Source organism: Botryllus schlosseri, chromosome 4 (assembly GCF_051294905.1).
Source record: "Botryllus schlosseri isolate E-star chromosome 4, Bs_hap1, whole genome shotgun sequence".
Lineage (NCBI taxonomy): Eukaryota > Metazoa > Chordata > Ascidiacea > Stolidobranchia > Styelidae > Botryllus > Botryllus schlosseri.
The window spans coordinates 14,583,588-14,610,327 of record NC_137239.1 but is presented as its reverse complement, the minus strand read 5'-3'; the positions used below and the strand labels follow the sequence as shown (position 1 = coordinate 14,610,327).

The following is a 26,740-nucleotide window of genomic DNA, read 5'->3' as shown; positions in this document are numbered from 1 at the left end:
ACCATCACTCTCGCCGTAACCATGGAATTGCCGGTTGTCCCGTCAGGTAAGTTGTAATATTAGTTTACTCTCAGCGCTCGACTACGGATGGTCTTTTGCAATAGACATATATGATGATAGCATATACAGTGGTGTTCCGAAGATTGGAGAGGGGGTGGGAAAAACTCCCAGGGGCCACATTATATCGAGTATAAACGCATCTTCTGGGGGTCCCTCCATGTCAGTCCGACCATTCCAAACGGCATCTTGACAGACTAGAAATTGAAAATTATGTTCGTATAGTAAACTTGGGCATTGTGCGGCCCACACAAAATTGTTTGGAATTCGAAATATAAAATCAAGGCAAGGACTAAAACCATGGGCTGTATAAACTGAACCAGAAATTATTTTACTTTGAAGCATATTTATTATTGTACGCGGTTACGTAATCTACATACCTCACATATGTAATAAAGATGCACAATAAAGACAAGGTAGCAAAGTATGCCGTAAAAAAGGAAGTTGCAAGTACATGTTTCCGTATAGTTTGGTTCAAACATTATTTGTTGCCATTGTCACATTACTACACATGACACGGTCTGTGCTACAAATTGTTTCGTGATACGTTTCTATATCCCTAATTGGCCAAACAATCAACCATAGTAATTGCGATTATCATGATTCATGATAATCATGATTCATGAGTAGGGCGGTTTAAGGATTTTGACCTAAAAAATCAAAATTTTGACTTTCATGACCCTAAAACTTACTTTAGATCAGATTTTGACCTCATGTATGTAAATTAGGTGCTTCCGACATATTGCTAAAATTGTACTACGTATCTTCATTTCTGGTTGGAACTGTCTGTCCTCACGAAGTAGTGTGGCCTGAAAAAAACTTTTTTGACTTGAAAACTGAAAATATATATATGAAAAAACTTTATTTTAACGAATTCTGGAACTATGAAGAATTCCAGTAGTTGAATCACGCCTGGCAACACTGGAGTTATGCGTTCACTGCTGGTGACAAAACGTGTTGCTTTATTCTGACAATGTTGTCTACATCACAATTTTTCATCTTGCACTTTTAGATAAAAGAGCCAATTCCTACGCAGTCTTGCTTCAGTTAGGATATTGCGGTACGTAGAGCATAACACCATGTCAACCTATTTGTTTCATTTGACCGTTTATGATTCACAATTAGCAGACAATCGGCCGGTAACAACGGTAGGCCTATAAAGTAGGCTACAAGATGTGAAATGTCAAATGATAAGCTCATCCATAGCCTTTATATCCAGCTGATGTCAAACTCAACTTGCGTCGCGGGCCGGATTCAAACCTTCAGAGTAGTCGCGGGCCGGACCAGTCAAATGATTCCAAAATGTTCCCTCAAAATCCATGCCCTTGTAATAATAATTGTGGTGTATCGCGGACCAGAGTTCTATTCTGTCAACACCTTCATTCGCAAACAGTGGATTTGGCAAAATTACGATGAATGGCCAGTTGAATAGTTATAGAATATATAATCAGAGGTGGTAAAGGTAGTCCAGAGAGCTACTCAAGTAGAAGTAGAAGTAGCGACGACAAAATCTACTCACGTACGATTACAAGTACTTATTCGATAGACAACCTAAAACTACTTGAAGTAGAAGAAAAATTGACTGACTTTAAATCTACTCAAGTAAGTAAGTAGTTGTGAAAACGATCGTAATTGGTTCGTATGGATTGTCAAAAGGTGCAAATTGAGCTATGCGAAAGGTGCCGCGCTTGATTCACATTGATGCATACCAGGAGCAGGGATATCTAGAAACTTCGGGATTGGACAATATGCGCGTGACGTCAGACAACGCGGCCCGGAGTAGGCCGACAGTCTGCGATCAGCCGTCAGAAGCGACGGAGCTGCTCATATTTCGTACCGCTTCCGCGACCTAAGTGTAGCTTCGTTTGCTTTAGATAGGAACAAAAGTCGGCCGATTCACATGCGATCAGCTGTCAGAAGCGAAGGAAGTGCTTATGTGGTGTACAATTTCCGCGATCTTGTAGCTTAGTGGAGTTTAGATGTACCGGTATGTTGTACAATTTCCGGTACGTAGGTGTAGGTTTGTGGTGTTTAGATGTCTAAATAACGTGCTATTTTAGAGCAGTTTGCATCAGGGAAGTGGGCTATAAATGTTGTGTTCCGGGATGCAGATCTGGATATAAAAAGACAAAAGATGAATGGGAAAGCAGCAACAGCACTGTTGTTTCATGCTATAGCTTTCCATCTGATCCTATCCTGCGCAAAAAATGGATTAAAGCAATCCCAAGAAAAGCTCTAGTTGCTTCATCTGGACAAAAAGTTTGCCGTCTACACTTTTCGAATGACGATTTCGAATATACTTCAAGTGACAAGAAGTCTCGGCGCTTGAAACGACGTGGTTGTGTAGCATTATCGAGACAACGGCTCAAATCTACTGCTGTGCCTCATATTTTTTCAACTTTGCCAAATTATCTAACTAGCCCCAATCCGAGACCTCGAAGTAAGAACTGCTCCTCCTCTGCTCGCCTTTCCACCGAGAATTCCCGCAGAGAAAAATGCAATGAGGAGTTTATTCAGCAAGAATGTGTGGTTGACCTACTCTCTTTGAAAGAAAAGTTTCAGAAAGAGCTTCTCCCTGCTGGGTATGTCTATTCTACTGATGATGAGACATTGCAGTTCCATCTTATAACTTCGTCAAATGATATTCATCAGCCGCCCATACTCACAGCTTCTGTGATAGTATCGAAGGACATGAAGATTCATGCATTCATTAAAGGCACCCCTGTTCCGCCTTCCAATTATGACGATTTATTGAGTGCAAGTTACGTTCAGAAGACATCCGAATTGAACAACATTCTTGCCAGATGCAAGTCGTTGTCCAGCGGCGATAGTAATTTCAACTACATAGAATTGACTGTATCTCTATTGGAGGAGTACCTGACTGTGCAAATGTCATCTACGAACTGTGCAGATTTCAACCCAATGTTGATCAGATTTATTATTGAGCAATTGTCACTCTGTCAAGTGACCCGCAATTGCCGGAGATACTCGACAGATCTTCTAACCACTGCCTTCATGTGGAAATTTACAAGTCCAGCTCTCTATACACAGCTTCTGAACATTTTTGCTTTGCCTTCAGTACGCCACCTTCGCAGATTATGTGAAGATAAGACAGTGTCGCCAGGCAAACTTGATATGACGTATTTGAAGGAAAGGACTAAATTTTTATCCGACCGAGAAAAAATTGTAACCTTAATGATAGACGAGGTTTATACCGCACAGCGCGTGGAATATACAAATGGTTCTTTCATCGGGTTAACGGAAAGTGGCAATCCCGCTAAGACGGTGTTAACATTCATGGTGCAATCACTTTTTGGGAAGTACAAGGATGTGGTTTGTCTCATTCCGGTTGACAAACTTGACACTGAGACGCTGCGAACATGGTTTGATGAAGTGATGGAAAAGATCAACGATATACTACTGGTGGTAGCAATATCAACAGACAACCATGTCTGTAACCGGTGAGTTTTTATATCCTTGTTGGTTTTTGAAGTTGTTAAACATGCATTTACCGTAATACTTATTTTTAGGAAATTATTCATGGATCTCTGTAATGGAGAACTTCGTCATAGCATCGAACATCCATATCGACCCCGAGAAAAATTATTTTTGATTTTCGATTTCACTCACAACTTCAAAAACATCTTCAACCATTTTGTGAATAAGAAGCAGATGCACCCCCCTACTAAAGACAATGAGGATATACTGGGAGTGTCATGCCATGCAAAGTTCCTTCATATCAAAACCCTCTATGCTCTGGAAGAAGGCAAGACATTGAAAGTTGCACATCAACTCAAAAAAGTTTCCCTTAATCCCAGCAGCATCGCCCGAACTTCGCCTCAGCACGCTTTGAGTAAGTATCATATGTCAATGTTAGCTCGCCGTCTCGACTTCGAACAATCCTTGGTAAAGATCATGACCTGATTACTGCCCTTTTCTTCAGGTGTGTTTAGTGATTCAACAGTAGCGGGACTAAAGCACTTCGCAGAGAAAGGACATCCAGAATTTCTGCAAACTGCAAAATATGTTGAATTCATCCAAACCATTTGGAATATCATGTCTGTTAAAAGCCCAAGTAAAGGTAAAACTTTCATTACATAGGTTTCTTGCTGCAATTTGACTTTTATCTGATGCGACAAAATATTCATTTCAGCCGTGCGGAAAAGAAATTCATTTTTCACGCCACTGCAAATTGGTGAGGATCATCCCGGTGTTACCTATTTGAGAAGAGCCATCGACATTTTCAAGAATTGGCAAAAGTCGGGCTGTGCTGGTCTCAGCAATGAAACATTCATGGCCTGTATTCAGACAATGGGGGCTGTGCTATCGTTGACGGAGCATCTGCAAGTAACTCAGAATGTGGAATATTTCTTATCCGGGAAAATAATGTCCGACCCAATCGAAGCCCGATTTGGGATGTATCGGCAGAGCAATGGCGGTAATATCTTCATGTCTGTGAAGCAATTGCTGCTGGCAGAAAAAAAAATTCGGTGTCTAAGCCTGCTGCAGCGGGATGGACTGTCCAGAGCAATCATCAGTTGTGAACCGGGCGAGGAAGATGCATCAGCAAACCACGAAGATTTCCAGTGGCTTGCTGACTTCATGAAAACTGTCGTCACAAATGATGTGGACGATACTGATGCATCTGTTGTAGTCTTTGTTAGTGGATATATTGGTCGCTCAATTTTCCGCCGTAGGCGTTGTGACGACTGCAGAGGCGTGCTCATATCCGGTATTAATAATGTTCCAGATATTAATGGCTGCATTCCTGAGAGATATAAAACGATTTTTGACATGGCAGATCGTGGAGGACTTGCTGAACCAACTGAAATTTGCTTTGCCATTACATTATTGGCTGTGCAGTATTTCTCAGCTGTTTCAGCAGATGAAGACACGTTAAAAAAGTTGATGTGCTGTATGAATCAGCGCAATGTTTATTTGAATGCAATGCGTTATGTTGTGTCTAATACATCTCGTTTTCGTCACCTCATGCATGTCAAATGTAAATCTAGCCATTTGAACTTCAACCTTATTGTGCAAAGTGCTTTCAATTGTTTTGCAAAAAATCACCTCAAGCGTTTGAATGCCAAACCGATGCTTGAAGAGGCACCGAAAAAAAACTTTCGCAAGATCCGCAAACTGACTTCAAAGGCTTCTGCAAAATGCTAAATTGTGTCATGGTGACGTCGCCACGACAACTGACTGTGACGTCACCGTGACAACTGACATCCCTCGTGTTATTTATTGTGTTATTTCCTAATAAATATGTACAAAAGACATGTCCTTGATGTTTTGCGAAGTCTTTTGCAGCTGCTTGGTTGCATCAACATAGGCCTACTTCAGGGCACCTTGAAAAAAGGTGTCCAATCCCGGAGTTTCTAGATATCCCTGACCAGGAGGTATCCAATTTTCGACAGCATAAGCATTCGTCCGCATCATCAAATTGTGGTATTGATATGGAAATGCGATACTAATCCACTGTTTACTCGAACAGCACGTTTTAGAAAATATCATGGTATGGCGCACTTCCCCATATTATGAGACCCGTAGTCGAAGAGCAATAAAGAGAAGTTGTATAGGATACGGCGTGAACACTTTGCGCGATTAGTATACCTTAATAAAAAAATATGGTGGATCGTAAATATGCCATATTGTGTAGCTTTATTTCCGGAAATTGCTTTTATACTTCAACGTGTATGTTGTCCAGACAAAACAACTGATATTAATTTGAACTCAAAGTACATGACACTATGAATTGAAAGCGAAATATAAATTCTACTTCTAGAAGCGGAAAATGTATTCCATGTCTTTAGTCCAGAAAGTTTCAAAGGCGGTATCCTAGACCAGCTCTAAAACTAAAGAAAAAGTCAGAGTCCACTTTTCCAGATTACGACAAGCCATGGACTGCCAGATTACGACATGATAGGAAATTCTAGATTGCGAAACATCAGTTTCAAACGTTATGATGAGCCATATATACTGTGTCGAAATATCTCGTATGGGTGCAGGGCGACAATGCGGTGTGATCAAAACCACGCCAACCCCGCTACCTAAATTATATTCACCGATACTTTCGTGAGCGCGAAGTGCGAGGAAAATTCTAGGCTTTATTCAATTTTTATGAAAATTAAATGTTGATACTCCGTAAAAACAGCTCCGAAATTCCTCGGGCTATCTTCCTGATTGGAGGATTAAACTACTTCTACTTGACAAAATGAAAATAGCGAAAAGTAAGTGAGTAGATCACAAAATATTACAAAGTAGAAGCAGAAGTAGCGAAAATCAGATCTACATGAGTAAGTACCAGAAGTAGAGGAAAACTACTTGAGTACTTCTAAAAAGTAGAAGTTCTTCGTTACTGACCACATCTGTATATAATTATAGATAAACTGCTAAAACAGCGACTTTACCGATTATATATGCTGACATAATCCAATGATTGCTTCGTTTTAGTCGTAATCTGACAATATAGTCCCAGGCAGGTCTATGCGATTTAACCGTAAGCGCAGACGTTGAAATTTGATTCATTATTATTGTATCGCGATTTGGGTTTCTCTGGTGGCCGAGGACCTGTTAAGTCATGAGCAAAAAATGAGTGCAACCACATACATTTAAATTATATTTTTGTTTCATAATTGTTTCTACTATATGTAACTTGTATAAACAGGTTTCTAACTACTGACGTTTCCACTTCTGCAAATACCTATTTTTGGTTCACTTTTCCATAACACTGTGAACTCACTGTTACCTTCTCGGAATTTGGTGTCAATGGAAGCGACTTGGTTCCTAATTGTGACTAGAGTGAAAGCGCAACACCGCTATCGGATGGTTATAATGTCTACTATGAACACACTAGACATTTTCCGTCTTGAGGGATTATTTAATGAAAGTATTTCGTACTATAAATATTAACATTCGTTAGAAATGTTCTGCATAATACAGCCATTTTTCAAAATGGCGTCGCGGGCATGATGAAACCGTCTGGCGGGCTGGATGCGACCCGTGGGCCGTTTGTTTAACACCCCGATATAGGATATGGTTCATCGAGAGTGCAAGCATTTACGATACAAAAAATGCGGGTTGCAAAAAAAATTGACTTCGTAAACACTTTTTGACAAATTTTTGAACTGCCACCTGTAGGACTATACACATTCCAATCAATGGCGCATAGCGAATGAAAATAAATACACAAAACCACAAGAAATGCAGAGAAAAAATCAACAAGGATACGACGAGCTATAAACATCACAGTTTCGAGACTGCAGTGCAGGAATGTGTCTGTAGTGCAGATTTCACTGTACTTCACAACACAAGGCACTAATTGCAATATCGGCATTTAATTAATATACTTATCTCATATATATTTCCGATTAGGTTACTGGATTCTGAGGTAAACCCCTCTTTTAACCGATTGCGTAAGGTCGACTTGAAGCACGTGCGACCTACGCTCGCAATAAAAGAACTATTGTTTAAAATTAAATTGTCCACCGCTATTGCAAGTAAAGTTGAATTTAAAACAAACAGTGTTTTAAAACTATTTGTTTAAAACAAGCTTTATAAAGAGTATTTTAAACAAATGCTTTTTCAAAAAGGACTCATTGTTTTTTTCGTCAAACATTGTATAAAATTATGCCATAATTGGGCAGAAACTTTCGAAAAACATGTATTATGAGCCTACTGACGAAATTGATTTTTGTTTTAAATGCAACCCGAATTGTAAGTAACTATGACAATATAACCGAAGGATTTGCAAAAATAAGAGTATACAACGAATGTTTCCAAGTAAAACTAACCTCTTAGACGTTAGCCCCTACATTCTACCTTGTATAACAGAATATCAAGCGTAAAAGACGAACGTTGATTATCGCAATTACAATGAGTAGGACCGTGTAAAATGAATCCGAATCAATTATAATTAATTGTGGTGATTCAAGCAAAGTATAGTGAGGGAAGAATTATTTGAGAACTAAAATGAGTCAAAATATTATCAGCTAGAATTATAGCTTCGATGCTTTTCCCACAAACCTCTGTTGGTAGTATCGCAGCGTCCGAAACATGTGACACGAAGCTGTAAACGTCAGTGAGAATGTCATTGATGTAAAACCGTGATCAATTCTCAGCATTGTTACCAAGTGCAATGAAGTAGGTATGATCGAAAAATGCAAAATTATCTCGTTTAATGGCAACAATGGGGAATTTTTTTTTGGTGTTTGCATAAATTGTACATATTTTACCTTTTAAAATCAGTCCGATAGTGAATGCTCGACCTGTAAGTACGATTGTGTGTGCAAAATAAATAACTAGTTGCCAACGACTCTACAACATTTTCAGACGAACGCGACATAACCGATCAAAGCGATTCCGTAGAAGATGTTGATGTTAATGGTAATATATATGTATAGATATATATTTTGGTTTTTGCATATATGATGTTACGGAAATATGATCATTAGTATTGTTTAATAAGGTCTCTCAAAACTCTCAATTACGTACAGAATCAAGGACTATCTCGGATTTGATCAAAATTTTTCCCCGAAAGAAGCTTTCCAACCACGGAAATGTCTTCGTCGGGCACATCATGAGTCATGTGACTGATATTCGCGAATGCGCCGTAAAATTTCCGAGTAAACATGAACAAAGCTTTGCGGAAGCAAACAGTCTTCGAATAATCGGGCCCCATGTACACGTCATTTCGCTAATCCAGTCAGACATTATCAACGATGGGTTGTTTGAGTATACCTATCTAGCTTTGGAGAAATGTCATGACATGAATTTGGAGCAATTCCTGACATCGCAGAAGAAAAACCCATCGGAGTATAACGTGAATATGTGGATGAGATATTGCAAGCAATTGGTCGAAGGAATGGTGTTTGTCCACGAACAGCTGATAATCCACAAAGACTTAAATCCTGCCAACATTCTGCTCAGCCTGGACTTGAAAAGTATTAAGATTGCTGATTTCGGATTGAGTCAGCAAGTTAAATCAATGCATTCTATGGTTTACTCCCAATGTCGATTCGGAACGCTTGGATATCAACCTCCTGAAGGCTTCGGCGACTCATACGTGTCGCTAAAGTCGGACTGTTTTTCTTTGGGGGTTATCCTGTACTACATCTTTAGTAACGGCGAATCGCCGTTTGGCATCACATCAGACCTATGGGAATATAAGACGAAGAATGGAATATTCGATTTATCTCATTTATTGGTTCCGAAAGTTAAATAAATGAATCATTTGATAAAATCCACTCTCAGTCTTGACAGGCGCTGTCGACCGTCGATTTGGAAAATCGCCGCTCATCCATGTTGGCGTACAAATGAAGACGTCGGTTTGTGCGACTTTGGTGAGGTTGCAACTAATGAGTACTATAGGTTATATCGACCTTGGCGCAATATATTGTTATTGTCCCAACGTATCCTGTCCCGAAGCTTCTAGCTGTCGAACGCATTCTCATTGCGGAGTGTCTTAACCTAATCAATACCCATCTGGTCACTGTTGATCCTACATCAAAAAACAATTTGTCGCCTAATATAATTTTTCGCTTTTATAAACACCGTCACTGTATGCTACAGGCTGTCAGCAGGTTCATATGTTTCATCGAGATATAACATAGCAAGACTGTTTAGAAATGTGAAACGTCTCTGAACGGACTAACCAGAACCAAAGCCTATATCATAATAAGCCATTTAGGTCTAGTAATCAATGGTGGGAATTCAATCCTTGTTATTCCATCCAGGACTACTTTATGCTTCACGCAACTTACCAGTATTGATCATACACTGCTTATATCCGAAATTTACAATTCTCAGATATCTTACTAGGTTATGGATGCGAAGATGAGACTGACGACAGTACATGGAACGTCCAACCGCTTGGCTCAGTCGAACAAACGGATTCCGATGATGATCTGCAACTAAGTCTTATTCAAGCATTGACTATAATTGAGAAATCAAAAGCAGCAATCGATCGCAAGTAAATTAAATTCTTGAAATTCAAGATGAATTCTGCATCCCTGTTGTTCTCACTTCTTTTGAAATCGCGGGATCCTCCGGATGGGTTAAATTGTCCGCGGCAACCGTAGCAATTAGGGTATGCTGAATGCGACATTTGGGAAGCTGGTGACCAAAATAAAGGTTATTAATTCGATCATGTGACTGTCTGTTTCTAGATGCTGATTTGTTTGACTATAAAAGTCAGCACCTTCGACCCAGCCTCAATCGCGATCACATTTCTAGTTTACGTGTATTCATTGATAACTATAGTCATTCGCTTCCCGATTACTACCCAGGAAGTCATTAGTTTTATGTTAAAAGTCCATAAATATTATATTACAAATCTAATAGATGATATACGGATTCCTAAATTCGTATATTTTTGCAGGTGGAGGCCTGGCATCAAACAAAGTACAAAAGAGTGTAAGTCATATATGAATTATCACATTGAATATGTAATTGAAAATTATAAAGAAAATACGGACATGGGTCATGCTTTTGAAGTGGTCATTCCGATTGAGATGGGCAATTGTGAAATGAGAAATTGGTTTCGGAGTTGTCGTGTTTTGAGATTCACGTCCGTCATCACTCTTACCCAGGAGTGTACAATTGTTTATTAAATCTTCCAAGATCTTGTATCGGATTTTTGCATTTATCTAATCATACACCCTTCGCGACCCATGTTTAGGGTATATGAGTATCACTGGTGTATAATGGGAAGCAAATTTCACCACTGGTCTATAGTCTTAATCATCGTAGCAAATATTGACACTACGAACCGCAGTATTTCGTTACTGATCCACACTGCGTACAATCTACAGCTTCCAACAATTATTTCCCTGACCCAGAGGTAACGTTCAATCAAGAGATAACAATAACAACAATGCTTTGTGGCGGGTTTTACACCGATTTCTATGAAGGTGAGAAAACCTAGCGAGGTATGATGACTTTGAATATAGTTAATTTTATTTGCAGGAATATGGAAACACCAGCTTGTTTGCGTCGAGAGGAGCGTCGAGCTAGACGACAGTGTTGTGACAATATTTTTTAATCGAAAGCTACAAGCATTGACTCAATTACGTCATCGTAACATTGTTCGACTCCTCGCATACGTGAGTGATACCAGGACTTGGAGGAGAGTATAATGATCACAAATATTGTTCGCATATAGAAAACCCCATTACAATGAAGATTGCACTGTCTAGATCAGCGGTTCTTAACCGGTGTTCCACTGAACACCAAGGCTCCATGAGTCAGTTTCAGGGGTTCTGCGGAGTTCAAGAGCGACATTCAACTCCTACATAAGAACCACTGGTCTAGATTATTGATATGTTGCATGATGCACTGATAATCAGGATCTTGGATTCTGTCCGGATAGTAATCCGACGGCATGATTAGATTAAAACTAGCATTTTTTAAATTCTCGGATCCGGATCGGGGCAGATGTATGAAATCGGAAATTACGAAAGTAGAATTTCGTAGTTTTGTGTTTTCTAGATTAGAAATTACCCAGTTCTCACCGATTGTCTTCAAAGCATCCTACCCTCACAGCTGGGTTAGGATTTTAAAACAAATGGTCTTTTTAAACAGTGTTTTAAAAATGCAATTCAAATAAATTGTGTTTTTCAGTTGTATAATTATGTCATTGCGTAAATACTTTCCAAATAAACACGTAGTATGAGAATACGGACGATTTGCACCCGATATCGTCGACGTATATACAGTATGGAATGGTTGAATGGGTCGGAATCATTGGTATATACCGCCAACCGTAACAATGCTGCATAATGAAGAAGTTCTGGTTAAAGATATTTATAGTAGATCTACTTGAACATTTCGGAACTAGCTGTGGATTTTCATAAGGAGCATAGTACCATCTTAGGAATCGGTTCTCTGCAAACAGATATGCAATACCTATCTAGTAAGCTATGTATGTTTTATTTTTGTTGAAAATGGGTTGCATATCATCTACTGCTTGCTAGTAAGAACCCAACGAGTGATGGTAAAGGTTTCGGCCGCTTTAAAATGTTATATGTTGTGCTACGATTGACTTTCATGCAATAATCAAACAGTAAAATAAATATGTATTCCATGTGAACCCATCGCGATTATATCCTACAACTTGTTTCCTAACCACAGACATCATCCCCAATTTAAACAAATTTCAAATTCTAAAATTGTGAGTATTCCCATGTGTAGTATTTGATTTGTAACTGCCACCTTTGCCGGTAATCCATTAGACTGAGGATACTCCACGAAGCCTTGTCCTGGAGAAAGGTGTAACGCCCTGGTAATCACATTGTGCTGTCATTGAGCTGTTTTTCTAGAATGTTCGGTATGTAGGTTGCACGTGGTAGTCTGGGAGAAGTGGAAGAGTGCTTGGTCTGGCTGGGAGTGTGGCTGGAGGTGCTGGTTGTTAGCGAGTATGTTGGGTTTGAAGTTGAAGTAGTAGCTCAAGTGGGGTAGTACAGTAGGATGTGTCTAGGGTTGACAAGGCTACTGGGGCTTGTGCAGTGATTATGTGTGTAACGTAGTTGGTTGAGTATTATGCCAGTGTATGTTTTGCGCGCTTCTTCGATATACGCCCCAGATCGAAACAGTGTTTCACATGTAACCAGCAAGTGTTTCCCATGAACATGATCAAATTTTATAAACGTCAAAATGATTTGTTTTTGCCTGTGGAGAGACGGATATTAGGGTTGGATGTGGGTTAGGCACATCAGGGTTGGGGGTAGGTGGATATTAGGGTTGTGTTAGGGTATTTCGGGGGAAGGGGGTTATTAGGGTTGGAGGTGGGTTAGGGTATCCCAAGATTAGGGTTGGGGATATTATGGTCGGGAGAGTGTGGAATATCATGTCCCGCACTCCAAACCTATTCTTGGGTTACCCTAACACAGCTCTAACCCCAACCCAGCTCTAACCATAACTCTAAACCCATCCCCTAACCCTAATATCCCCTCCCCAACCCTAATATCCCCCTCTCCTCCAACGCTAATATCCCCGTTTCCTAACCCTAACCCAGCTCTAACCCTAATATCCCCCTCTCCTCCAACCCTAATATCCCCATTTCCCAACCCTAATATCCATCATTCCTCGAACCCTAATATCCCCCCTCTCCAACTCTAATATCCCCCTCTACTCAACCCTAAAATCCTCCCTCCCCAGTCCTAATATCCTCCTCTCCTCCAACCATAATATCCCCCTTCCACTACAAAGACAACAATTTATTTTGACGTTTATAAATTTTATTGTGTTCATGTGAAACATTTGTCGGTGTCATGGGGAGCACTGTTTCGATCTGGGGCGTATATCGAAGAAGCGCCTGTTTTGCTGTGTTATGTCGTTGTATGAATATATGCGTATAAAGCAATATGGATTTGTGTTACCGGTGCGTGCGATCGCGGAAAGGCGAGGTCCCGAGCCCACGAACACGACGAAGTTCCTGTTAGGTTTTGCATGCCGTATCAGGGACGCTACAAAGGCAAGGGCAGCCTTAAGAGACATTTACAGGGAATGGACAAGAGCCTAAGAGTCGGACTGGATATTTCTTTGCAAGTAAGTCAAGCCATTGATTTATACACTTCACTAATTATAATCATAACTGCCATTGAAGTCCATTCGATCTTTGAAGCATTCAAACCTAATATTGTGAGGGTATAGCATATTGCAGCCTATATTTATAATGTTACCATTTAGCTCAGGGGTGGGCAACTTCTCCAGTCGGCGGGCTGGATATAGGAAAATTAGGTACTTGGCGGGTCGGATTGCTTAACCGATACATTATTCCCCCATTTATCCCCATATACAAGGGGTAAATCGTATTTAATGAATATATTTTAACGACAGCAACGTCACTTCAAAGCCATTTCACGCCGATAATGACGGAGACAATGTGAATTTGAGATCAGCATTGTCATATAGGTGCCGCCATGTCTGCTTCTCTCTGATCAATCAACAGACGGTGTATTCACTAATTAAGATTTCAACGCATTCGATAAGCCCGGTACCCCAAATTTACCAAGATATCAATTCACTAGAGCTGAGTAGGTGATGAGATAGGGTCTTTGTGCAACTGCGTGGCCAATTTCATCTCGATATTGAGTTCATGCGGACCACGGCTTCTAAGACATTTGAAAAATAGCCCGCGACCCATTTTGAGTTTGCGGTGTCTTACAAAAGCCTAGAAGCGTGCCGTGCTACATGTCGGAGGCTACGGAATCAAAAGTAAGAAATATCGGCCTGGTGTAAATGACCATTGTAACAAACACCATGATTACCACAAACGATATTCGGGTAAGTACATCGTAAATGCCGATAATGCAAGTCTTCCCGCTTCGACCAACACTCTCGCACGCTGCGCAGTGCGCATACATCTATATAATAACATACAGTCACTAAAATGTGACGTAGTAAGCAAGTCGCGGGGAATTTCGGCAGACTGTAGCCGCGGGCCACATTATCGTATAAGACGGAAACTGTCCGCGGGCCGTATGTTGCCCGCCCCTGATTTAGCTGGATTCGCTGCAAATGATGCATATACTTACTTACTACACTGCTTTGGCACTGACATAAGTTCTATTCAATAGATTGTCAACGGAATGAACTGCATAGCCTCGAAAAATTACATCCATGGCTGTCTCGGCACCGGCGGGGTGCTGCTAGGCGGCGGCAATGTTTGGAAAATATCGAGATTTCGGTACATTCACCGCTTCGACGAGGTCTGTGAGTGGTGGGAAGATATTGTGGGTAGCGACCTAGGCGCAATCGCACCGGAAGCGTGGTCTTCGGGAGAATTCAGCCAGAAATCGGATGTATGGAGTTTTGGTGTCGTTATGAATGAACTTTTTCAAAGTGGAGATATCACTCTTGAAGGTAAATGTAACACAGCATTATAGTTAGTATGGTTGGTTATTTCAATGCCATTCGAAACACTATAGAGATATTACGCGTGAAAGGAGTCATGGGGGTGTCCCAGTTTGTGGCTTATATTCCTCACTTATTTTAACGATACAATTTACGCGTCCACAGCAACTTCAATTCTTTTTCATCATCAACAATTATCAGATTTTCCACGTAGCAATTTTCTACGAGGCATAGTCGCCTCAAATCGCACCAAAGCAAAATAGTGTGTCATGATACTTTGAAACACCCACGTGCAGAGCAGAGAACAAACAGAGAGTTACCTATTCATTTATGTCGCGAGATACACACGCACAAGTACAACACACGCGCGTCCACGTCGTCTAAATATATGATCGACCGAAAAGATCATCGCTCTATCAAATATGCCGGACCTGATGTGTGGAACAGTATCCCGCCGGCCATCCGGCAGTCGATGAGCATGTCCACATTCAAGTCGAAATACAAGCAATTACTACTAAATAAATACAGTCCATCCTCAAGATTACCGGACCACTATCTTGTATCTTCTTTACTTTCATTCAGTGTGCATGCCTCCTCTTTACATCGCCTAGGCCAAGGGGGGTGTCTGATTCCATATACAACTCATAGTCGCTTCGACATCTTCCTTTCTTTTCATTGTATCGCATTTTTTGTGGTGTATTGAACTGATAAAATTGCTAATAAACCAATGATGATGATGATGGTACACTAGTCCAGTGGTTCCTGCGAAGTAGCGATATCTTGCCCTGAGTGGCGATTTCAATAGTTTTAGCCTTTCCCTGTAACCTTAATTTTGACCAGTCACGGACCCCAGTTTAAGGACACTTGTTTCATACGCTCTGTCTGTCCCTCTGTCTGAAACCATCACCCTTCATATAAAATTCATTATATAGGCTTCACACCTGGACAATTAAGAACCTGCCGCCGCGAAATTAATCAGAAAGCCATCGAATGCTGCAAGAGTAATCCGAAAAAAAGACCTGTCTTCGCCACATTGCAGGTACTAATAAATGATTTTGAGCTTTTTTTCTGTTATATTTAACCTCCTAAATATCTTTCAGCATTTCATTGAAAGGCAATGCAATAAGTTGCGTTACTCCGCAGCAAACCAAAGATAAAATGCATGCACCGACCCATGCAGGACTCAGACGCATCCTATGCGCGACCTGGGTTGTATTGCACACCGCCTGTCCATATTATTTATAGAGGCTACCGTTTACCAGATGGTCACCATATCGTTTGATCATTGCGGTGCAATGAAGTAATTTGCATTTGCATAGACATAGATTTAGAATAGACGGTAACTAGCAAGTACTCTGGCCTCGACAAATGTTTCATCAGTAGTAAACAATTTATTTGAGTAAATGATACCAGCAGATAAATCTTCAAGAGACTAATAGGATGACTAAGATGAAATTTGAAATATACTCGATCAAGCGTAAATGCGTAATTTCTTATCGTCGTCGGGTTAATTTTGAACATGAAGTGTAGGCAGTGGAATTCATTGGTTCCGCTGACGTATGGCGCAGTGGGTCAAGCACTTCAGTCACAACACTATAATGGAAGTTGGTTCAAATCCCGGTACTGACCAACTTCTACGTGTCAGAGGTTCCGCTGGGCTCCTCGTCGCCGATCTCACTACTACGGTAGTGCATTGAATAAAGCCCAGACTGAAAGTGAGCCGTGCTACAACTCGGCAGCAGAGACCACGATGGGTGCACACTGCACAGGCTCATGTTAGCGAGAGATACTGGAGATTGACTGGGAGATGAGAATGAAAGTCATCCTAAAGGTTACGAAAAAGCAAAGGCGTAACTATGGACACTATTAAAATTCGTGTCATGGTGCACATAGCCTGGAAAAGGCGATAAGCGCCACTGTGTTTTATCAACAATATCAATAATATTACCTTCCAACTCATAACCGCATGCGACCCGACCAACCACAAACACAAGCTTAACTCGCACGTCAAAACGCCAACATCCGTGCGTACTCGCTATTTGTAACGAACCTCTCGCGTTTCAGAGATGCGCAGGGCGTCGGCGTGCATATACCGATTAACGAATTCATTCGATACCTATCCGCGACTCCTATTGGCATGAGTTACATCCGACAATAAAAGAATATTTTCCCCACGCGAATTATAGACATGATAATAGGGGCCGAGAGAGCGCTTAAGCTCAATTTTCTATTTCTTCATAGTGCTTAAACTCCTTCTGTAGGCGCTGGCTTGGTTGCCGTATAAAAATACCTCTGCCTCCTCCCCGATTACCCGAAATTTCATGCCGATGACGTCATATTTTGTGATACGATTGTTGTTATACAATGTTCTTTCCAGTTCTCTACTAATTTCTGACGATTACCCCTCACGAGTGTCAGCCAAAAATATTCTGGTTCATTTCAATATGAATGTACTATTCAATTCCCAGAGATATGTTATTGCTATTATATTGAACTTCTATAAATTTCCTGATTTGTGAAACAACACTCGCTATAAAGTACAAACAACTTCCGGATTCCGGTAAGCATTGTCGGACAACCGGATTTGAGGGCTGATAAGACTCGGCATTTCCAATATATATAGAGAGAGTTTGACATCCCCGTATATTTCAAGTCAAACTCCACGGCGGCCTATACAGTAATCTAAAAATACAAGAATATATTCTCGCTTTTTCGCTTTACTGCCTTGATGAGCATGATCTGAAAAAGGAATTATAATAGTTAGCAATTTTATAGTTAAACTAAACGAGTTACTTAATACTGAACAATTCGAGCACATTCCACCGAAAGATAGAATTCGTTTTCGTTTTTCTGAAACATCACTATGGCCTTCCTTGTCATTTCCTCAAGGCCATATGATGTATGGATGCGTCTCCGTCGAGATCGTAGTCCATACTTCCAGGTGCCAGAGATGAGCGGATTTGAAATTTATATGTCCTAATCCAACCATATCCGAAGCTTCAAATCCTAATCTCAAACCTAATCCGAAATTTCTGCATATTCTAATTCTAATCCTAATCCTAATCCTAATTCGATTCGAACTTAGAATTTCACTTAGAAAGCCTATATCTTATGCTTATAATTCTATAAAAATAAATAAAACGCTTAATGAGAGCCAAAATACATGAGGTAACTATGGTAGGACGAGAAACCTTGTCGACATTCGCCACATGACATCAGTCTTCCGAAAATCGGTATATCCAATCCTAATCCTAATCCATTCATAAAAAATCTTAGATCCTAATCCAATTCAAATCCGCCAAAATTTCACAAATCCGGTTTTCCAAAACCCTAATCCTAATCCATTCTCGTCTCTGCCAGGTGCGAACAATTTTTGAAAAGGATAAAATTGCAATTTACTTTCACGCTAGTGTGTAATATCACACGTCACTGCAGGATCATCACTTTTATGAGAGACGTTCACGTTTATATACCTTATTTGTACTGGTACAATGTTAAGGATAAGGCAAGGGTACATTTAGGAGTTTTAAAGTCACATGATAAATTGTCGCATGTTCGGCTGTCGTATTTCATCTAGGCGGGTACTCATATATCGAGCAACCGACAATGGGCACGCTGTCTAAGTCGAAGACTACGTCGCGTTCCCTCGGGGGGTCGCAACAGAGAGTCGACGAGTACGTTGATCTGCACTTTATTGTGCAACAGAAAACATCAACGGACTAAGGATAACACATCGGATATAATAAACAGCGTTGGTGGTACAGCGTCAGTCGTTAGTCAGATAAGAAGGCGGCGTGCATCGAATGCTTTAAATAGTCAGAATCCGGACAGGGTCGCGCACAATGATCGACAATTATTGTAATTGATCATTCGACGTCCAGAGAGTATGTGCAGCACACCAATCTGCCATACAATATTCAGTCACGTGACGACAAATGCTTCGTGTTCTCGATCGTGGCCACAGCGAACCCGAACCTTTCGGTGTCCGGCCAATACCGAGAAAACCATTACCGAGAATGCCATTACCGAGAATGGACACCACCGAGAATGGACACCACAGAGAATGAACATTACCGAGAATGGACACCACCGAGAATGGACATTACCGAGAATGCAATATATGCGATGCAGGCATGTTATGCATATGCACAGGTCGTGTGAGTGCATCACGGCGTTGCCACATTCGGTATCAATGCTCAGGTATAAATTTCTCGGCAACGTCAGTCCCAGTAAGCTATATTCTTGACATTGGCCATTCTCGGTAATGACCATTCTCGGTAATGTCCATTCTCGGTAATGTCCATTCTCGGTAATGGCATTCTCGGTAATGGCATTCTCGGTAATGTCCATTATCGGTAATGGTTTTCTCGGTATTGGTATAGAACCGAACCTTTCACGGGTCCGCACGAATCGAGATTCATCCACGAATTCCAGTATCATGCCAAAGCAATAACATATGAATTATTGCGATGGTAGGCATGTATAATGCTCACACTGTCACAAGGGACTGAATTCCAAGAGGGATCCTATGCGGAGAAGCTCCCGATTACATAAGGATCTTATAATTTTATAATCCGGTCATTCTGCCGCTGTTACTTTGCCGTATACGTCTAAATTGAGGTCTGACAACTACCCCAGTAAATTACATTTTGTCGATGGGTCACATATCCCGTCAGTAGTCAATCGGTGGTGGCTACTTTTGAAATGAGGGGTGTAAATGGTTGTTTGAAACACTTAGTTTAAAACAGTGTCTTAAGGCCCTTTTTAAAAAAAATCTGTTTTTTCAAGTTGTAAAATCGTGTCATAATTGTGTAGCCTAAATACTTTCCAAAAACATGTTGTATAAGCCTACGGACAATTGACAATTGATACAGACGACGTACACGATATGAGATGGTTGGAACCCTCAAAATAGTCGGCTCAACAGCTATAGTAAGTACATATTTCGTCAAAGGAGCGGTATTTACCGTAAAGTTTTAATTGTCAATGTCAATCGACTATGGCGTAACAATTGAATATTCATGACGTCATGGCTTCAAAAAAAAGTTTCAAACAAGGGCCTTGTTTTAAATAAGTTAGTTTTAAATCGATTTTTGTTTTAAATGCAACCCTAAGTGCTTCCCGAACTTATTGTTCACGAGTGCGATTTTTAGCATTCTTACTGAGCTCACGTACCATTTTGGTATCTCGACCGGAACAATGATTTAAATCGAAAGTACTCAAGGTCATTGTTTTAGCTTGATCGCAAGTTAATAATACCGAGATCCGTTTTGCACAAATGGTTTGCTGCGAAAGCAAGATTCGGTATGCTGATCTAGTATGGAATCTTTTGAAAATGTGGCAAGGCTTGATAATTAACAATCTCCAAGACAGCAAATCACGAGAAGCGCAGGAAATATTTTCAAGAATTTTACATCTATGTTCAAAAAAGTTCTTGCAGGATTTTGGAAGAGTGAGGATCTCTCCCTGCCTGCATCTCAGTGTCACGTCTGATTAATTTCAACCACGGGTCGTAACTGAGCTGCGAGCATTCGATCATAATAGTTGTAGCGTTTGTGCTATCTAGCCATTACAACATTGAATATTCTCACTAGCCGGGAAAATGAGGCTCCGCTGCGTCACTTTTTCAATCTAGTTTTGATAGGCCCACCGTTACTTGGATGCAAACCAAATTAGAAATGTTGATCTACATATTTTATTCTCAATCCAGAATTTTATAGGTTCGCCGAATTTAGTCGCGTACCACGAGTTGTATACGTAACACGGTTTGGTAACCACTGCTACAAAGTGATGTAATATGATGCAATATAGCCGAAAACTATATAGTTTCTACTTCTGAAGCGTTAAAAGCAATTATTTTTGCTTCAAAAATGTCGAGTATAAATGGAAGTATAGTCTAAAAACACAACCACTTGAGTAAGTACGAGTATAGGCTGAATCTACTTGAGTACTGACCACCTCAGTACCTACCCCACAGGTGATCAGCTTCACTCGCATCGATCGCGTTCAATTCATCTCTGTTGATCACGTATCTCGCCCTTTCCCCGCCGTTTGCAGTCGCAGACTTCCACATGCTCACGAAATCCTGCCCGCCTTTTCTGTTATTATCAGTGCCGCTGATTTCGTCCACGGTCCTGTCTGGGCAAAAGTATCTCTTGCCTCCTCCGAGAGCAGCCTGCCTTAAAATATTGTTGTGCTGGTCATCGACATCTCTCTTACAATTGGCTACCGTAGTTTAAGTACATCTATCTCTTTTTTGACATTGATGAGCTTCCGTTTTTAACTGTATTTCTGGAACACTAGAATTTTCCACGAATTTGGCTTAGAATATGAAAATCGTGCAGAACGAGAATTCCAGTTATCGCCTCCGCATTTTTATATGCTACAATATTCCGAGATATCAGTAGTCTGATTTGGGCAGGGTAACGCAAATGCACAACGATAGCTGGGTAATGGCTGGTAAATAACTTATTACATTGCGGTGATATGCCCACCGTTATTAGCCAAGACGTCATGGTGATATTTCATGCGACCTTCCTGCCAGCGGATTTTGACTGACTGTATACTTACTAATTCAGGCTTGACTTAAGGCAAAATCATGGTAAATAAATGTTGTGTTTATGGTTGTAAGTCTGGAGATTTGTCAACTGGGGAAAAGGTTCCGTCGTTTCTCTTTCCATTTTGTGATTTGGAGTTACCAAAAATTGATTTTTTTGTTAATAGGTGCAATTGGGTGCCAACTGCGAATTCTGTAATTTGTGTACTGCACTTTGAATCAAAGTAGGCATACATCAAAGACTATTACTCGTGAAAAAAATTACGTTAGGATGAACATCCAGTCTCTGCCATTCGAGCCGAGCAGGTCCTGCAGCGGCCTTCACTGATCCCTACTGTGACTCCTTGCAGAAAACCACCAAAGAAATGGGTATTTCAGAAATATGAGTTGTCAGATTTCCAGCTGGCTGATGAAATATAAGCAGCTTATCAGATTAGACGGAGTCCTGCACTCCAGAAGGCTATACCACCAACATCCAGCATCCGAGCAATAACAAGCAAAATGTTAATTTATCTTCCGATTAATTCCACGAGTCGATTATTGCAGCTTGAAAAAGCTACCTGCCTCACAGGGAAGATATGGCTTCATTCGTGAGCCTTGTTAATGCTTGGTGGACAATTGTCAATAGCTGTCACAGATATTCACCCAATCCCTTGTCTGATGCAATAGTCTCACAAGATGGCAAATTCAATTCGCTACAAGATGTCGCTAATGCGCTGACCAAATGGAACAGATACAGACCTAAAAAAATTTGCATGTCCAAGCAAGAAATTTAAAGCTCGTATCGAAGCCCTGAAGTCGCAATCGCTTCTTATAGCAGACTTGCTAGCAGAGGGTTATGACTATGTGATTCCTAGAAAATTCCAAAGTGACCCCATTGATAGAAGGTTCTCGCATACAAGCAAATGAGTGGGGGTGGTTTCTGGTCGGTTTAACAAAAGTTACCAGTTTTGGAAAGATAATTTATGGGAGCATGATGTTGGTGTTCAAAGCCCGTTTTGATCATTTTAAGCTAACTATTGAATATATGGCAATTGAAATTGCTGGATCACTTTATCTCCTGACAGTGAGGTGTCCTAGTATGTTGCTGGGTACGTTGGCAAAAAGGTCATCAAAAATTGAATTGCAGTAAATGATCTGAGTTAATTGTTGAAGAATCGGGTGACACAAGTTCTTGCTATTTCCACTTACTTTCTCGTGGGGGTGTGCTAGCTCCTTCAGAACCACTCGCCAAGTTTGTTTCATCCGGTTGTTCAATCCTGGATAGTTCTGCTCTCATCATCTGTTCAAGTATCTGCTCTCATCCTCAAGTTTCAGTAAGAGAAGGTGCCGAATATGTTTTGTAACGTATTAGGGGTTTAAGCTGTACCTGTTCTAATCATCAAGATCGAGCTTTGAAAGGAGCGATTAGATTTATTGTGGACATATGTTACAATAACAAGCAGAAGCTAGTTACGCTGAGCCCTAGCAGTTGAGCAAGTCGTAGCTTGCATACTTCATCGACGCATTTGATTCACCGAATTTGAGGTCGAAGCTTTACAACCATAAGCTTGGTGTTCGTTTCCGCGAGTAGTTACCTATGAAAACGATATCAATTTATTATTTTATTTATTATTTTATATATGTTATTTATTATTTATTTATTATCAATTTATATTGCATGCTTTTAATACTTTTAATACTTAACATTAGCAGGTTCGATTCTTATCGCTGTACAGTGTACGTAAACCTATCTCTGTGATTAGTGAATCTTCGACGCTGTCAATTGTAACGTTGGGTTTTCTAACGTGAAAGTACTAATTTCGTCTGTTATACGACTTTGTTAGACTTATCTAAAGGGAGGCGTCTGGTTGCAAGAAGCGAAATCGCAAGCAATCGCGGATGTCTGTTATGCGAACGTCGGCTTCCTCGATATTGCAAGTCTAGTGCGCCATAGAAGGCAGTGAGTTACCGTAGGCTCGGGCGCGGATATGCGCTTCGCTTATCTCCAAAAACGCTTGACGAGCGTTGTGATTCATAGCTGGTGCGAAGCGAAGTCAGGCGAAGCCAAGCGCATGACGTTATAATAAACAAACAGAACTTTCGCCTTCAATGTAAACCCGTGTCCCGCATCAAGTCAATTGAATCTGGGAAATGATAACATAGTAAAAGGCCGACAGTCTTACAATGCGGAAAGTTATCAAATATCACAGGAGAGGCCAGGATAAGGCAGTGGCAATCAGATCCTTTGCATTCGATACAGAAATGAGACTGATTTCTGTTCTTGGGAGTGCCTATTAGATATCATCATTAGCATATCTCTAACCCGGTTCGGTTCGGTTTATCATCAATTTGTATCAGTTCAATACACCACAAAATTGCGATATAATGAAAAAATGGAACGTGTCGAAACGACTTGGAGTAGTCTTTGACATCAAACACCCATCTTGGCCTAGGCGATGTAAAGGGGAGGCATGCGCATTGCAGACGGAATCAAAAGTAAGAGAAGATAATATAAAAAGCAAGCGACAAAATGAGGTGACATGTCACGGTAGCGGGATCGAAAGGTCCGGTAATCTTGAGGGAGAACTAGTATTCATTTAGTAATAACTTGTATTTCGACTTGAATGTGGATATGCTCATCGACTGTTGGATAGAGCGATGATGTTATTGGTCGACCATATGATAATTGGATGACGTGGACGCGCGTGTGCCGTAGCCTACTTATGCGCTGTTGATTCCGATCTATCATTGTAATATTAGGAGCAAGGACAGCAGTGGAACTGGTACATAAACATGGTGATTTATAGTTTCCGCATTTCTGTTATGTTAAGGACATCGCATCTCTTTAGCAGCGACTTTTTGGACGAACAACCAGACCTTTTTGAGGTTCTAGCTATGTTACGGAGTAGCCTACCTCAAGTAAGGGGTAGCAATTTCTTTGATAATGATAAAGTCGGCGAACGCATTTCTATTTCGTTGTTTACCATGGATATCCATAGATATCTAGATATACCTGGTTGTTTGCTAGCGACTCGATTCAATATGACTCACAAGACGTAAAGCTTTGCAATGTTGCGTGGTCGTTCCGACAGATCTAGCTCATATGATTGTTGCTGACGTTGACTGTATTATATTAGTAACCATGCGCTTTACGTACGTTATATAAATTCATATATGAACGCTAGCGAATTAAAATACCCATTGAAATTTCTGTGATGATGTGGAAGTCAACGTGTATAGCAAACGATCAATAGAGCTATAGAGCTATCAATAGAGCGATCAATAGAGCTATAGAGCTATCAATAGAGCGATCAATAGAGCTATATATGGACGAATTTGGTCGGTTCCCTACTATTACCGAGAATGCTATTACCGAGATGGACATTACCGAGAATGCTATTACCGAGAATGGACATTACCGAGAACGGACAATACCGAGAATGGACATTACCGAGAATGGACAATACCGAGAATGGACATTACCGAGAATGGACAATACCGAGAATGGACATTACCGAGAATGGACAATACCGAGAATGGACATCACCGAGAATGACATTACCGAGAATGCTATTACCGAGAACGGACATTACCGAGAATGCTAACACCGAGAATGGATATTACCGAGAATGGACAGTACCGAGAATGGACTTTAGCGAGAATGGTCATTCTCGGTAATAGTATTCTCGGTAATAGACATTCTCGGTAATAGCCATTCTCGGTAATAGTCCTTCTCGGTATTAGTATTCTCGGTGATGTCCATTCTCGGTGATGTCCATTCTCGGTATTGTCCATTCTCGGTAATGTCCATTCTCGGTATTGTCCATTCTCGGTAATGTCCATTCTCGGTATTGTCCATTCTCGGTAATGTCCATTCTCGGTATTGTCCTTCTCGGTAATAGCATTCTCGGTAATAGCATTCTCGGTATTGTCCGGATACGAATTTGGTCAGATATTGTTCATCTGATGTGTCTTAAATGAACTCTGAAAGAAGACAAACAGAAACAATTGAATACTTTAGCATGAATTTTATGCACTTCTCTTCATATAATTTATCATCCAGAGACCGGCACCGTGTTTTACCGATTCGTTTTACCTATAGAAGGATCAAAGTATCAACAGATTTTTATGTTTTGCAGTTGATTTGGAATTTGGGGATGCGCTATGATTAATCTGTATCAAGGCCTAAGCCTCTCGGAATATATGACAAATGTGGTTCATTTTAACCACGTAAACAAGCATATCTGCATGGTAATCGACTTGCTTGTAGCATGAATGTTGCAATACTCAGATAATTATCACTCTCGTCGTAACCATGGAAATGCCTGTCGTCTCATCAGGTATGTTGTTGTTGTTGTTGTTGTATGAGTTTACTCTGAGCGCTCGACTTCCGTTGATCTTTCGTAATCGACATATATGATATTATTAGGGCTGGGCAAAATCGAGTACCTGGTTGATTCGATTCTGAATCACGTATTATGCTTCGAGTCGAGTATTCGAGTATCACTCATTATGACGTAATAATAGTATGTAAGATGCCAAGGATCAAATATGTACCTTTAATGCCACCACAAAGAATATGCCTGTTATTCATCACATTACATATATTCAGAGGTGGTCAAAGTAGTCAAGAAAGCTACTCAAGTAGAAGTAGAAGAAGCGACGAAAAAATCTACTCAAGTACGAGTAGAAGTACTTCATCCACAAGCAACCTAAAACTACTTGAAGTAGAAGTAGAATTGACCGACTTTAACTCTACTCAAGTAAGTAAGTAGTTGTGAAAACAATCCTATAATTCGTTCACATGGATTGCCAAAAGGTGCAAATTGAACTATGCGAAAGGTGTCGAGCACGATTCAAATTGATGCATACCAGGAGGTATCCAATTTTCGACAGCATAAGCATTCGTCCGCATCATGGGATGAAAATGAGAGATACTGATATGGAAATGCTATATTAATCCTCTGTTTTCTCGAACAGCACGTTTTAGAAAATATCATGGTATGGCACCCTCCCCCATATTATAAGGCCCGTAGTTTAGTCGTAGAGCAATACGGAGAAGTTGTTGTGTAAATACTTTGCGCGATTAGTAAACGTTAATAAAAAATATGGTGAACCGGAAAAATGCCATATTGTGTAGCTTTATTTCCAGGAATTAACGGCATTACTACACTTGCTTTTATACTTCAACATGTATGTTATCCAATCAAAAGAACTGATATTAATTAGAACTCAAAATATATGATACTGGGAATTGAAAGTGAATTATAAATACTACTTCTAAAAGCGGAA

At 40.4% G+C, this 26,740-nt stretch overlaps 2 protein-coding genes across 3 annotated transcripts; both read left to right on the top strand.

The window, feature by feature from the left end:
- Nucleotides 1–2,157: 2,157 nt before the first annotated feature.
- LOC145437101 (uncharacterized) lies at nt 2,158–5,443 on the top strand. Its single transcript, XM_080314273.1, has 4 exons — nt 2,158–3,518; nt 3,588–3,910; nt 4,001–4,138; nt 4,211–5,443. Exons 1-4 carry the CDS (start codon nt 2,749–2,751, stop codon nt 5,224–5,226), a joined length of 2,247 nt encoding a protein of 748 aa, XP_080170399.1. The 5' UTR covers nt 2,158–2,748; the 3' UTR covers nt 5,227–5,443.
- A 3,093-nt stretch (nt 5,444–8,536) lies between these two features.
- Nucleotides 8,537–16,392, top strand: LOC145437100 (tyrosine-protein kinase Src42A-like). 2 transcript variants are annotated; one of them, XM_080314271.1, is made up of 10 exons: nt 8,537–9,398; nt 9,877–10,027; nt 10,436–10,470; nt 10,869–10,967; nt 11,023–11,159; nt 12,288–12,324; nt 13,529–13,602; nt 14,634–14,919; nt 15,843–15,949; nt 16,011–16,392. In XM_080314271.1, exons 1-10 carry the CDS (start codon nt 9,281–9,283, stop codon nt 16,065–16,067), a joined length of 1,101 nt encoding a protein of 366 aa, XP_080170397.1. In that variant the 5' UTR covers nt 8,537–9,280; the 3' UTR covers nt 16,068–16,392. The 2 variants fall into 2 exon arrangements, with proteins under 2 accessions (XP_080170397.1, XP_080170396.1); XM_080314270.1 differs by having other exon boundaries at nt 9,865–10,027.
- The last annotated feature ends 10,348 nt before the right edge of the window (nt 16,393–26,740 follow it).

Bases quoted from the DNA above. Each gene is read 5' to 3' on its own strand.
- LOC145437100 (XM_080314270.1), top strand. From the start codon at position 9,281: ATGAATCATTTGATAAAATCCACTCTCAGTCTTGACAGGCGCTGTCGA. The intron at 9,399-9,864 runs GTGAGGTTGCAA...TACAATTCTCAG, and splicing joins CGTCGGTTTGTGCGACTTTG to ATATCTTACTAGGTTATGGA. The intron at 14,920-15,842 runs GTAAATGTAACA...TTCATTATATAG, and splicing joins TGGAGATATCACTCTTGAAG to GCTTCACACCTGGACAATTA.
- LOC145437101 (XM_080314273.1), top strand. From the start codon at position 2,749: ATGAAGATTCATGCATTCATTAAAGGCACCCCTGTTCCGCCTTCCAAT. The intron at 3,519-3,587 runs GTGAGTTTTTAT...ACTTATTTTTAG, and splicing joins GACAACCATGTCTGTAACCG to GAAATTATTCATGGATCTCT. The intron at 4,139-4,210 runs GTAAAACTTTCA...TATTCATTTCAG, and splicing joins TGTTAAAAGCCCAAGTAAAG to CCGTGCGGAAAAGAAATTCA.